Below are 11,877 nucleotides of genomic sequence, written 5' to 3'. Positions count from 1 at the left end.
ACAAGCAAAATTCCCTCTCAATGATGGTGCTCTCCTGCCACACCCCCTTTGTTTGATAGTGTTTTCTCATTGGATTTCTTAAAAGCAATGATATGTTTTATGCAAATCTTAAACCAAAAAAAAAAAAAAGATGCCATTGTGTTTTAAATTTGAACTACCAAGGTGAAGGTAAGAAAGCTACTTTTATGCTCCATTAACGTCCATAGAGGTTTCTGTTAATCAAATGGTACAATCCCTAGTAGCCTTTTTCTTTCTTATATCATAAAGATCTCCATTTTCACATTCACGGTCCAAGTAATATAAATCCTACCAAATAAAAAAGTTTAAGTAGTATTAAGTTATCAACAGCAAGAACTGATGGAAATGAACAGGTTTATGTTTCGAGGGTTTATGTCAATCTCACGTTATAAATTGCGCATGATTTTGCTGTGTGTTATTTTTCAAATTTTGTGGATACTTCAGTTGGGAGATTCCGGGCTGATGGACGTTGCTGAGAAACTGGAGTTAAAAATTTGATGGTTTTTCACCTTTAAAATCCTGAATACTAGACGAAAGTTAATTGTGAACCAGGTTGAGAACCCATCAATGGACGAACAGGATACAATAATTATTATTTTTTTTAACTGGGGACAAACAAGAATAGAATAGTTCAGTAGGTCATTGACAGGGGTTTAAAAGCAAGGAGAAAACCAAAAACCTTGCATCCAGTAATGAGACATTTTTGTTTCATTCTAGTCTCCAAGGTGTTGTCAAGCTTGCCAAATAACACTTTTCACTACCAAAAACAAACTTATGATCCAAATAAAAATGTAGGCTACAAAGCACACTGGTGAAAATCACCACCCTAGATTCCATGGCTCGTGTACCCTAATGTCACCACAATTAGTCCAGGTACAAGCTGCACAATTACAAGTTGATGCACATAATTTGTAGGACTTTATCTCCTTTCTTCTGTGGGAATAACCAATGGTAGCTCACCTAATTGAGCAAATTGTGCCAGCTGTTGCACCAGAAGATGAAAATAGAGAAGTCTAAATGAGAGGAAAATCCAGTAGGAAAGCGTTCGCCACATCAGTGTAAACTGCCAATCAGAAATGTGCTAAGCTGTATACTAGAGTCCACGCGAGCTGCACAGTAGACAAAAAGAAGTTAAAACTGGTACTATTGTACTGGTACTTTCATACATACAAGTTCGAATATTAGGAATACAAAGTATCAGACCAATGACCATACGTACTAGAAACAGAGTAATTGATGCAAAAAGTCCCTCCTGAAGGAGGGCTCCGTGACCTCCAAAATCCTCCTCATCAACTTTTAGGATTATTGAGTAGTACCCATAAATAATTCCTGAGGATAGCAGCAGAAATCTGGAAACCAGAATAAGAATTGTTAGTTTCTTTAGTACACAAAAATTGTAGGAGTTGCACATTAAGAAAACAAAGGGAGTAACATAGGTACAGTATCATGTGCTTTGCATGTCATTGTGAAGGCAATTTTTTTTTTCTTTTTGTGTGTGGGTAGGTGGGTGGGGAAGGGGGGGGTTACCATGGGAAATAGAAGAGGTACAAAAATTGCAGTGTGCCTTTATGACTGTATCTTCTAACTGGTAGATTACCTAAAAAAGTTTGGGCTTAAGAAGTCCCAAAGGTAAGACCAACTACGATGCAACTTACAGCATCAGCTGTGCATTAGCCCAACCCAGCTTCCAACCACCTTTTCCCAAATAAGTTGAAATGCTGGTTAGATGCATGCAATCCAGCTGTGCAATAAGAATTTGCACACCTGCCATATTCCGAATACGTGAAGTTTTTGTGAATCCAAAAAGGGTGTAAAATAGTTGCGCCATATGTTAGAGCAGGTCCTCAAATTCTTTTAAAATTTAAACCAATCAACCAAGAGATTGCCAACATCCTCACAGGTCTAAGGGACTTGTCAACTCTTTTCTTCAGATATTTTTCTACTTCTTTCATTCGAAAGACCTCAAAAAGGTACCACTCTCCAAGTTAAACACCCAACAGCACCAAAGTCAGAGGTCTGCGGCTCATACAATAAGACATGTCACAGCTTTATGACATATCATTCAAGTCACCTCTAACAAGAAAGAGAAAATAAAACCCATACATTTTGCCCAAAACAAATACTGATATTCTCTAGCCAGTACAAAATTCATAAGTAAATGGTTCATCATGTCCTCCACTGATTCACAAGTAACACAATTACTGGCTGAGTTTTATCCTTTCCCCAAGTGATCGCAAAGGCAAAAATTCTATGAATGAAAGCACACAACATTCCCCTCATAACCCTCCCTCCAAATCCATCAAATCATCTTACTCAGCCTCTTCAAGTGCTTGAAAAAAAAAATATTTCCTTCAGCTCTCTCACTAAAATTCCTTTTGATTGGGACCCCAAGTAAACTTCACCTCCCTCAATTAACAAAGATGACTTATTTTAATATGACATGATCAGCAAGTCTGATCATGTCATATTGAAATAAGTAAGAACAATCCAAGGTCAAATTTCAAATTATGGAAGAATCCTAGTTGAAATTAGAAAATTGAAATTCTGATGGGAAACCAGAATTTGAAATACAGTAATTTCAGGAACTAGCAAAATGTACTATCGAATAACTGATCTAATGATTAGATAGCGAACTAAGACCATAACAGTAAATGAGGTCTTACATAGTGAACAAGGCTCCTGCCACTGCGGATGTGGTTAGGGGGGTAGATATGTATGCTGCCTTACCCCCACTTCATGGGGAGGCTGTTTCCCGACTCGAACCCGCGAACTGTTGTGCTGAGGCCTGCCCTCAGAACATAACAGTAAATAGAAAACATAATTTGGAAATGTAAGCCCATAACTGAGAATTTGAAAAATCCTACTTGAAGAAGGATTTCAGAAATTGATTGAAAGATCAGATTTTAACCAGAATTGTAACTATATCAGATTTCAGAGGGTGGGCCTTGGTGCAACAGTAAGGTAAGGGGTAAGGCTGCGTACATTATGACCCTCCCCGGACCCCACAGTGGCGGGAGCCTCATGCACTGGGTACACCCCACCCCCCCCCCTCTCTTTTGTAACTAGAACTGAAACAGGTATTCAGATCAGCAAACAAAGCAGGATTAGATAATGAACTATTGCTGAATTAAACAAAAAACTGAAACAGAAAATCGCAGGCAGTATAATAGAGTTTAGAACTGACCTGGATCCGATGTAGAAGGAAGAAAAGGGTAAAGATATGATTTTAGCCCTATTTATATTTAACAGATCAGGAAACCAGCTGACCCGTGGGGTTAGAATCCACTAATGCCCATGCTGAATCCACAGCATTCACCCCTGAATCCACAGAACAAAGTCTAAAATCCAAAAACAATTGAGCCAAGGGCCCAAAGCTTCATCTTCATTACTAAATTCTTGTTCAGCGCTGCAGCCCTTTACAGACTTAAATAAAAGACCATAAACAGGACTCAAACTAAGCCTAAAACTCCTTCAGCCAATAGCTTACCTTGGAGGTAGTCTTGATTGACTAAGATACTATAAAATAATGAAGAAAACAACTTGAAACAAGGTTGGACTCATAGAGACCCAATCCAACTCAACTAAAACACTTCAATAACAATTAAAAATAAAGGAATAAGACTCTAACTAGACCTCACAACTCAAGTAATTAGTAAATCCCATATTCATTCTTCATACCCATATTTTAGGCTCCATTAAAATGGCCTATTACAGCAAAAATCCATTGGACCAAGGTCCAACATGTATAGATTATAGAACCCAACCCAAGGCTTATTTCCACTAAATAAGCCCGCTTTTGTGTTTTATCTACATCACTCTTGTTTATCCCTTTTCCAGTTTTCATTCCCATTACAGTATCTTTACAGTTTTACTACTTAATTTGCCACCATACCAGAATCTTGACCAAACTTCCCAGACCCCACAGTGCCAGGAGCCTCGTGCACTGGGTACGCCCTTTTAAGGCAAGGAAGGGTTGGATCAATGAAGGGGAAGGGGAAACATACAGCCAACCCTTGGCTCCAACATGAACTCAAATCATTCCATTCAACTTTCATTCCATAGGGTTACATGCATATAAGTAGAGGAAATCTCTACTCAAAAATAGAAATTTACTCTAATAAGGAAACATGAAAAATGGAAACTAACTCAAACAAGGAAAGCTAAAACTCCTATGCATCTAACTCCTACCAAAATAAAACAGAATAAAATAAAATAAAATACTACAATATCAACCCAATTTAATGCCTATATACAAGGTTTTAATAAGAATTTTCTGTATTCGCCAATATGTATCGTATCTTTAAGGTACCAATACGATACCTAAAAAAAATTAGTATTAGTACATGTAAGAAACCTCATCCTTTATATATAATCTATTGAACACACGACGGAGATGGTTGTGACTGTATGTTGATTGTCATTGTTGTCAACACAGTACATGTGTGTTGGATGCTGTCAATATAGTGCACCTTGGTGTAGTTCAATCAGCAGAGCAACAGTGCAAATGGCAAATGTGAATACAGTATGTACAGTAGTGTAATGGTGTAGCAAGACACCTACAGTGATGTCACCGGGATTACAATGTTCTAGCACAATTGACAATGTACAGTGGCAATCTAGGGCAATTACAATACTGAGTCCAGTACAGGCAACATTCTGGATGAGTTGGCAAACATCTGGCAGTGCGGGTAGTGACTGGACAGTGATCCCAACATTCCCAACAGTTCTTCCAATGTTCACAGTGGCAGTGACAGCATTACAGTACACAGAGGTCCCACAATGATTGGAAGTCATCCAAGGGCAATTCTGACATTTACAGGCATGACAATGCATGTATAGTATACAGCATGATCTGGCAAGCACATGGTGAGTTGGCAGTCTGGCATGATGAATGTGCCCACACAGTATGATTTGACATGTGTACATATAGCACATTGTTCACAGGTCATGTGACAGAGCTGGGAGTGTACTGGTGAGGTGGCACAATGTTAGTGAGTGACGTGCTAGTGCCAAATATGACAAGAAGTTATGTTGCAGAGTTTACATCTATCAGACAATGACTGGTATAGTCAGAAAGCATGTTGGAGGAGCCAGTATGGTCAAACAATGATTTGGTAGTGATGTGGCAAGTTGGCAGTGATACAGGAGTATCCATGCTTAAGTGGCAGCATGGGACACTTCATTGCAGGTTTTTTCAGTGTTATACAATGTTTGGCAGCCTTCAGCAGCTTTGGGTGAAGGTGATCTGCTTTCAGAATTGTGATTTCCTAGGTTCACGTGATGCAACGTGTTTGAGAGCATTTTTTAAAATCTAGATGGAATTTTTGGAAAGAGGTGAAAACTGGAATGTAATTCTTCGAGTAAGTGTTCCAGTGCATTTGGTTTCGTGTCATTTTGAGACCAGACGAAGAAGATATTGCAGTTTTCATGCAGTCGCGCAAATTAGAAGCAAACCTAAGAGACTTTTGGAATTTTGAGATGCATTCTGGAACCTTAATCTGATTTTGGATATGTGGAGTGATAAATCTCCTCGTCACGAGCACAGTGCTGCAAACTGCGCAAAAAAATGTTTTAAAATGAGTATTTTATGGGCTAGATACCATTTCTGGTATTCTGGTAGGCCGGGAGGACAGATAAAGTGGTACACTGTCATACACCTGAGTAAGCGTTGACTTAGTCAACACAATTATGGCCTTTGATTGTGAATCAGTTTGGAAATATTCCAAATCCATGGCAGATAATGGAGCGTGGAAGAGCCAAGGAAGGACATACATAGTCTAGGTCTTGTTCCAAGTATGACCTCGGATATAGCCTTTTGGCGGGTAAGGATCCATGTAGCAGATCCCATTTAGCTAAGATTCTCCTGACTTGTTGGGCTGTGCTTCTTCCTCTTGCTTTCATCTTTCATCTTTTCCTTTAATACCCTTTTTCACTCGTCATTTTTTCATTTTTCTTCTCTTACCTCTTTCCCCATCTCTTCATTCTTTTTCCTACCTTGTTTTGTTTGGATCCATGTAGTCGACCCCATTAAGTTGGGATATGAAGGTTGAGTTTGTTGTTGTTGCTCAAAGCACGTGATACACGACGCAAAAGATCCCATCACGAGCCGCCTTATTGGTTAGGTGAACCGAAGATAGTAGTATAGTACACCAAGTAACATTGAATCAAGGCTGCCGTATCTGGTTGCTATGGTGTAGCGCCCATGCAGCATGAACATGGTTTGATTTCTTTTGGCACGAGATGATTCGAGGTGTAGGGAAATTCAGTACATCGTCTCACATAGAAGTGACACCTGCGAAGTGTTGATTGCGTGTTCTGATGGTGAACCCCTGAACCGTACACACCATCAAGATGCCATACGATAGTACAAGAATCAATCTAATATTCCAATCCAAGGGATCACAGGAGATCAAATCCTCAAATTCAAATCTAACGGTCAATATTTTATCAAAAAGAAATGGACCAATGGGAGAACTAAACGTGTCAAGGCACCTTTCCAAAGGTGGTACTTAAATGTTCCACTTGTGTACGGATCTCAAGATATACAGTCCCAAAGATTCCAAGTCGTGACTTCGTAGAGGCGACGCAACTTATTACCATGGTCCGCGATACACTATAGCCCGGCTTGTTTCTGTGTAACACGACGTACCCTATGCCACGGAATATTTCCTTTGGAGTACGATAACTTTCTCTACTTACCTCCAATTGAGGCGATTCACGTGGGGTTTTCTTCGTTTTTTCAAGCTCTACACGCTAGAGGGAAGATAATAGACAAAAAGAGTTGCAAAGTTGGCAGAAAAATTGAGTTGAAGCTCTTAGATGGCCTATGCTTTGAAGGTTCATCTTCCACTCCTATGGATTCAATTCTAAGCCTCCATTGAAGGCTAGTGGAGCTGCTGGAAGGTAGGGAAGCTAGTTCCTGTGGTGATAGCCAAGGAAGGAAAGGGAAAAAGAAAAAGAGAAGGAAGAAAGATGGAAGAAGAAGAAAGAAAAAGAAAAGAGAAGAAAGGAAAGGTAAAGAAGAAGAGGAGGTTCCCACTGCCAGGACATCCCCAGTAAAGCTCCACAGCCATTCAAGAGCTTCTCAGAATATCAGATTCAGAGACAGTGCATGCTGTGAGCATTTCTTTACTTGTTGGCATGTTTCATTTGATTCTATGTATTCACCTTGTATGCTGGATAGGTTTAGTTACTGTCAAAAACCTATGCTAGATGGGATTCATTGTAGGGCATTCATATAAGCCCGAAAAAGTATTGAGTTGTCCAGTTGCATTTGGACACAGTAGGGGTAACCAATGGATGCTATGTACCATTTGGGGGTAACACCCTTGCCTCTGTATGTCAAGGGTTGAAGCAGTCAAGGTGTCCTGTGTTACTTAGAAACACAATTGGGGTAGATTGCCCTTGCTTCTCTATATATCAGAAGTTGAAGCAGGTGTAAGACTTGGACTATTGATTGCAATTGAAGACCAATAGTGAGTAGATGTTGAGCCCAAGTTTGGGCATTACTCCATGCATGTAGGCAACTTGTAGAAGCACGTACATCTTTGTGTTGTAGATACCTATTATTGTTGTATGCATGTTGGATATTGGAGTGCTTTACTGTAGGATCAGTGTACACACTGGGTAGACCTTGCCACATAATTGTATGCCCGCCTGTGGTTGAGAGGAAAGGTATGTCACATGACCGTGTGTGCCAACTGGTAAAATTGAGAATGCCCTAGTCAATTACAGTTTGCTTATGTGTTTGTGCTTGCAATGTCAGGATTGATACAGTTACAATAGTTGTTAGTGGGACAATGTCAAGATATCAGCTCAAGGCAGCATCAGATATTTCAGCTCTTGGCAACAGTGTATATGTTAGGGTGTGCCAATAGTGAGTGATGAGGAGTGTCTACAGGCTACAGTGAGTGTAAACATTGCCAGTTAGTTGGGGAACACCAAGAGTGCATTGAGAAGAGTGACGAAAATATTGGGAGAATTTTTGTAGACACTGATTCACCCCCCTCTCAGTGTCAACCTGGGAACAACATAATCAACTGAATGCACTTGTCTCATCGTATTTTGTTCTCCTTTTAATACATGATATATTTTTACATATTACTTATTTATAGTGTTTTATGCTTCAAAACTATAGTTTGCATATATCCTAAGCATTATCATACGTTTCTTGACTATATGTGTCTTTAGCGTATCTCGCGTCTCTCTGATACGATACAATACGTCTCTTAAAATCATCCTTCTGATATGATACCTGATACCAATACTTTAAACCTTGCCTATATATCCTGTTGGACCAAAAGCATATTTGGATCCTGCTCATCCCAATCTAGGCTTCCAAATAGGTTTGTACCGGTCCACGGAAGCGCTACCGCATCAAATTTATTCATATACAACCTTAAAAGGACGCTAAATACTTTAGTCTACATTCTACACAACAAAGAATTAAAAGGATACAAAGAAAATCAATAGAATACACTCAAGTTATACATGAATAGCCTTTGTCCCATACTTCGCCCGGGAAAGCTAGAGTATAAAAGGATAAAAAGAAAATCAATAGAATACACTTAATTTATTAAAAGAGAAGATCAAATATAAAAAAGGTCACCCCCTTACAACCTTTCTGGCTTATTTTGTTGCCTTTTATATTGTCCTTCTCTTTAATAAATAAAATTTTACATCCTTTTGGATAGATCCTTTTCTGATCAGAGATTTCCAAGAATTTCAAGGGCATGAAAGAGAGAACAGGAGGGGAAAGAACAAATCTGTATATCCAGCCAAAATTGAATCTGTTGTACAGACAGAAGATGCTTGACACCTCAAAACATTCATCAGTTCATTAAAATACAAAACCTAGTCCTTCAAGTGTACCGAGATTTTTTTTTCCATATCTGCAAGATGAGGTCAATATCCAACTACCCAAGCAAAAACACGGACCGTCGAACCCTATTATTTGTGTCAATACCAAAGTTCTGCTTCCTCGTATGAGGTTACTACAAAGAATTACAGAAACTCGTCTTCTTTTGAAGTCATTTTAATAAATTCAACCTCACAGTGGAAGATACAGAATATACATTTGAAGCATGATTAATCTAAAGGGTTTTAACAACACACCACTTGGCTCCTAACACCCATCATAAATGGTCATTTTGATTTTGTATCCGGAAGAGGATATTCAGGAACAGGAGCCTTGTAACAAAAAAGGGATAGTTTCAATAGCCACAAATATAAGATCTGCCATGGCTTCCCTCTACATAGTAATAGCCATTAAGCCTAATCCAATAGATTCGTTGAAGAAAACTAGAACACTATAGACACTTTATAGTGCCAAACTCACGTTTAAAACATAATCTTTGACAAGGGCAGAAACCAATACGAAACATAATGATATTGACAATCTATCAGAACCGGAATCATATCCACATTAATAGATGTTGCAAAAAGAAAGGGAATGAAGTTTTATGCAGAATCCAAGAAATTTGATAGTATTTTTAAAGGCAACACAAGTATATATAAATATATAATTTGAAAAGAGCCATATTCAATAAATCAGTGTTGCTAGAACAAGTCTGTATATTTGAACTTACACGACAATCCAAATGGCTCCAACCAAAGGGATAGCACCCCACAGTATCCCACATACAAGGGCAATACCTTGCCGAATCCAATGTAAAACATCGCCCAATTGATCCTGCAGAAAAGAATCATTGACATTCACTAACATAAGAACAAGTTGGCATTAGCCAAAGATAGTAGCTAAATTCGAAGGTGATCCTACAGTAATTTTGAAGACGTGGGGTTGATGACTGTTAAACATAATCGTTGTAGTTAAAATAGGAAACCAATAAGGAATTCATGGGAAAACCGAATACTTGATATTAATGAAAATATTCAATTCCAATAACGCGCCAAGATCAACGGAATTGGAAACCTGGGAAACATCTAGTACACAGTAGATGAAAATTAGGAGAAGAAAATAAGAGTCTTCCTCTCAAGTCTCAGAGGCAAGTTCGAGCCGTAGGATTGAAGAAAAGGGAAAAAAGTTTCAGTTGACTTTATTAAAAAGAATATTGACCTATTTTCCAGTAACAAAAACACTATAATTCTCCTCTACATCCCAAAATATCCGATCGAATTCCGGATAGCGTAAATTAGAAACGAAGACAACACATAAGCGCCGAAATAGAGTGCGAACAAAAGCATTGTACGTAAAAATCAAACTAAAAGTAATAAAACCATACCTTGTCCCACGAAGCTTCGGGATCTAACAATTTGGAGAGTTTAAACGGAGAGATACGACCGTTCTGCTGCTGAAGATTAAATTTAACCGATTTTCCTTCTTTCATACTGGAAACAAATGAAGCTACTACCAAAAAAATATTGCAGTGAACTCGACCAGATAGAAATTCCTGTGGATCTTGTAATTTGTTTTTGGATCAATTGCTCTTTCTTTTCACCATAAACAGGAGTAGCAGCAGGGAGAAAACAAGTTAGGGTTTTGAACCAGATAGAAATATCAATGGAATTAACCAAGAAAACGTTGTTAGATCATCAACCGAAACAATGCATCACTGTCTGTAACACATTTTTTTAAAAAATTAATATAACAATAAAAATTCGCTTCGCTGGTGGATCCGGAGATGGAGAGAAATGGGGCAGAGAGAGAGTTTTCCTTTCAAAATTGCTCTCCCTGGCCAACTCCAGCTGTGATGATTGCACCTGATGAGATTTAAGTCATTTAACACGCACCCAAAGAAGGTAGAAGGTGGCACTGTGGGAGTACGGACAACGGAATAATCCTTTCTACATTCCGAGACTATTTGTTTCCTACGAGTTCAGGTTGGACAATCTTAGCAACCGTCCGATGAGGATCTAACAATAATTTGGGTGAGGTAGACCCAAGGCCCGTTTTGTTCACCGGACCTACTTGGATGGCAATGCTTAAGCCGGTCCACCTGGGCCCAGCAGACCTGTGCAATCCAAGGCCGGGTCTGGGCTTGGATTTGGGACATTGAATTGTTGAAAATACACTGTATGAAAGTCCTGGGCCCCTGTCTGGCTCAGACATAAGGTGGGCTTAAGCCTGAAAGTGGGGCCAGGATGAGGCTCTAATCTAGTAAGTTAGGCCCGACCCTGGCCTGGCCTTGCTATATACATCCCATCTAATCCGTTATAATGCCATAGGTTCCCAGACACAAAAACCATTAATGATGCTTGACTATTGATACTTACAGGTTGAAGTTCCATTAATGATGCTTTATGTGTCTTACCTCTTACCTATTTCCCTGTCAGGTGATGAAAGATATTTACCCCCACAAGTACAATTGTAGATTTTTTTTTGGTGGTAAAAAGCTCAGTTTGGTTTGATTGCAAGGAAAATGCACTATGTCCCTGAAAGTGAAATATATGTTACAAGAAAAAAAAATCATTTTTAATTTGGGTTTGCAAGAAAAATGCAAATATTGTTTGAGAAATGAAATTTATTTTACAATCAATGAAAAATATTTTCATTCACTTTTCTTTTCTCATTTTCCCATTTTCCTTTCAACCAAACGGAGTGGTAGTGTAAAGGTAACAACTAGGGATGCAAGTTTGGCTCCCGACAACGCCTAGGCTAGGCTGATCCCAATCCACTTCACCATATAAATACATATAATACAAATTATACATAATAACATCATGGTTATATCGGGTGTGTGCATGTGGTGTGTGTTGTGTATCTCCGTCATTCCACGATCTTAAAAGTTTATTAACCTTTTGGGATTGGTGTGTGGTATGTGTGATTATATTTTCATATAAAAAAAATTCATACATATCATAAAAAAACAGGACTAGCCCAGCCTTGCCTAATCCTACAAT

At 38.8% G+C, this 11,877-nt stretch overlaps 1 protein-coding gene across 1 annotated transcript; it reads right to left on the bottom strand.

Annotated features, from left to right (window-relative positions):
* Positions 1-703: 703 nt before the first annotated feature.
* On the bottom strand, positions 704-10,595 carry LOC122657014 (respirasome Complex Assembly Factor 1-like). Its single transcript, XM_043851753.1, has 4 exons — positions 10,260-10,595; positions 9,606-9,709; positions 1,238-1,367; positions 704-1,127 (listed from the first exon to the last, which is right to left on the bottom strand). Exons 1-4 carry the CDS (start codon positions 10,362-10,364, stop codon positions 1,089-1,091), a joined length of 378 nt encoding a protein of 125 aa, XP_043707688.1. The 5' UTR covers positions 10,365-10,595; the 3' UTR covers positions 704-1,088.
* Between the last annotated feature and the right edge of the window lie 1,282 nt (positions 10,596-11,877).

This window comes from Telopea speciosissima, chromosome 1, assembly GCF_018873765.1.
Source record: "Telopea speciosissima isolate NSW1024214 ecotype Mountain lineage chromosome 1, Tspe_v1, whole genome shotgun sequence".
NCBI classification, from domain to species: Eukaryota; Viridiplantae; Streptophyta; class Magnoliopsida; order Proteales; family Proteaceae; genus Telopea; species Telopea speciosissima.
Note: the sequence above shows the minus strand (reverse complement) of the source record. Positions and strands in the feature narration are given on the sequence as shown.

Bases quoted from the DNA above. Each gene is read 5' to 3' on its own strand.
- LOC122657014 (XM_043851753.1), bottom strand. From the start codon at position 10,364: ATGAAAGAAGGAAAATCGGTTAAATTTAATCTTCAGCAGCAGAACGGT. The intron at 1,368-9,605 runs GTAAGTTCAAAT...TCTGGTTTCCAG, and splicing joins GGAGCCATTTGGATTGTCGT to ATTTCTGCTGCTATCCTCAG. The intron at 1,128-1,237 runs GTACGTATGGTC...TCTACTGTGCAG, and splicing joins CATCAATTACTCTGTTTCTA to CTCGCGTGGACTCTAGTATA.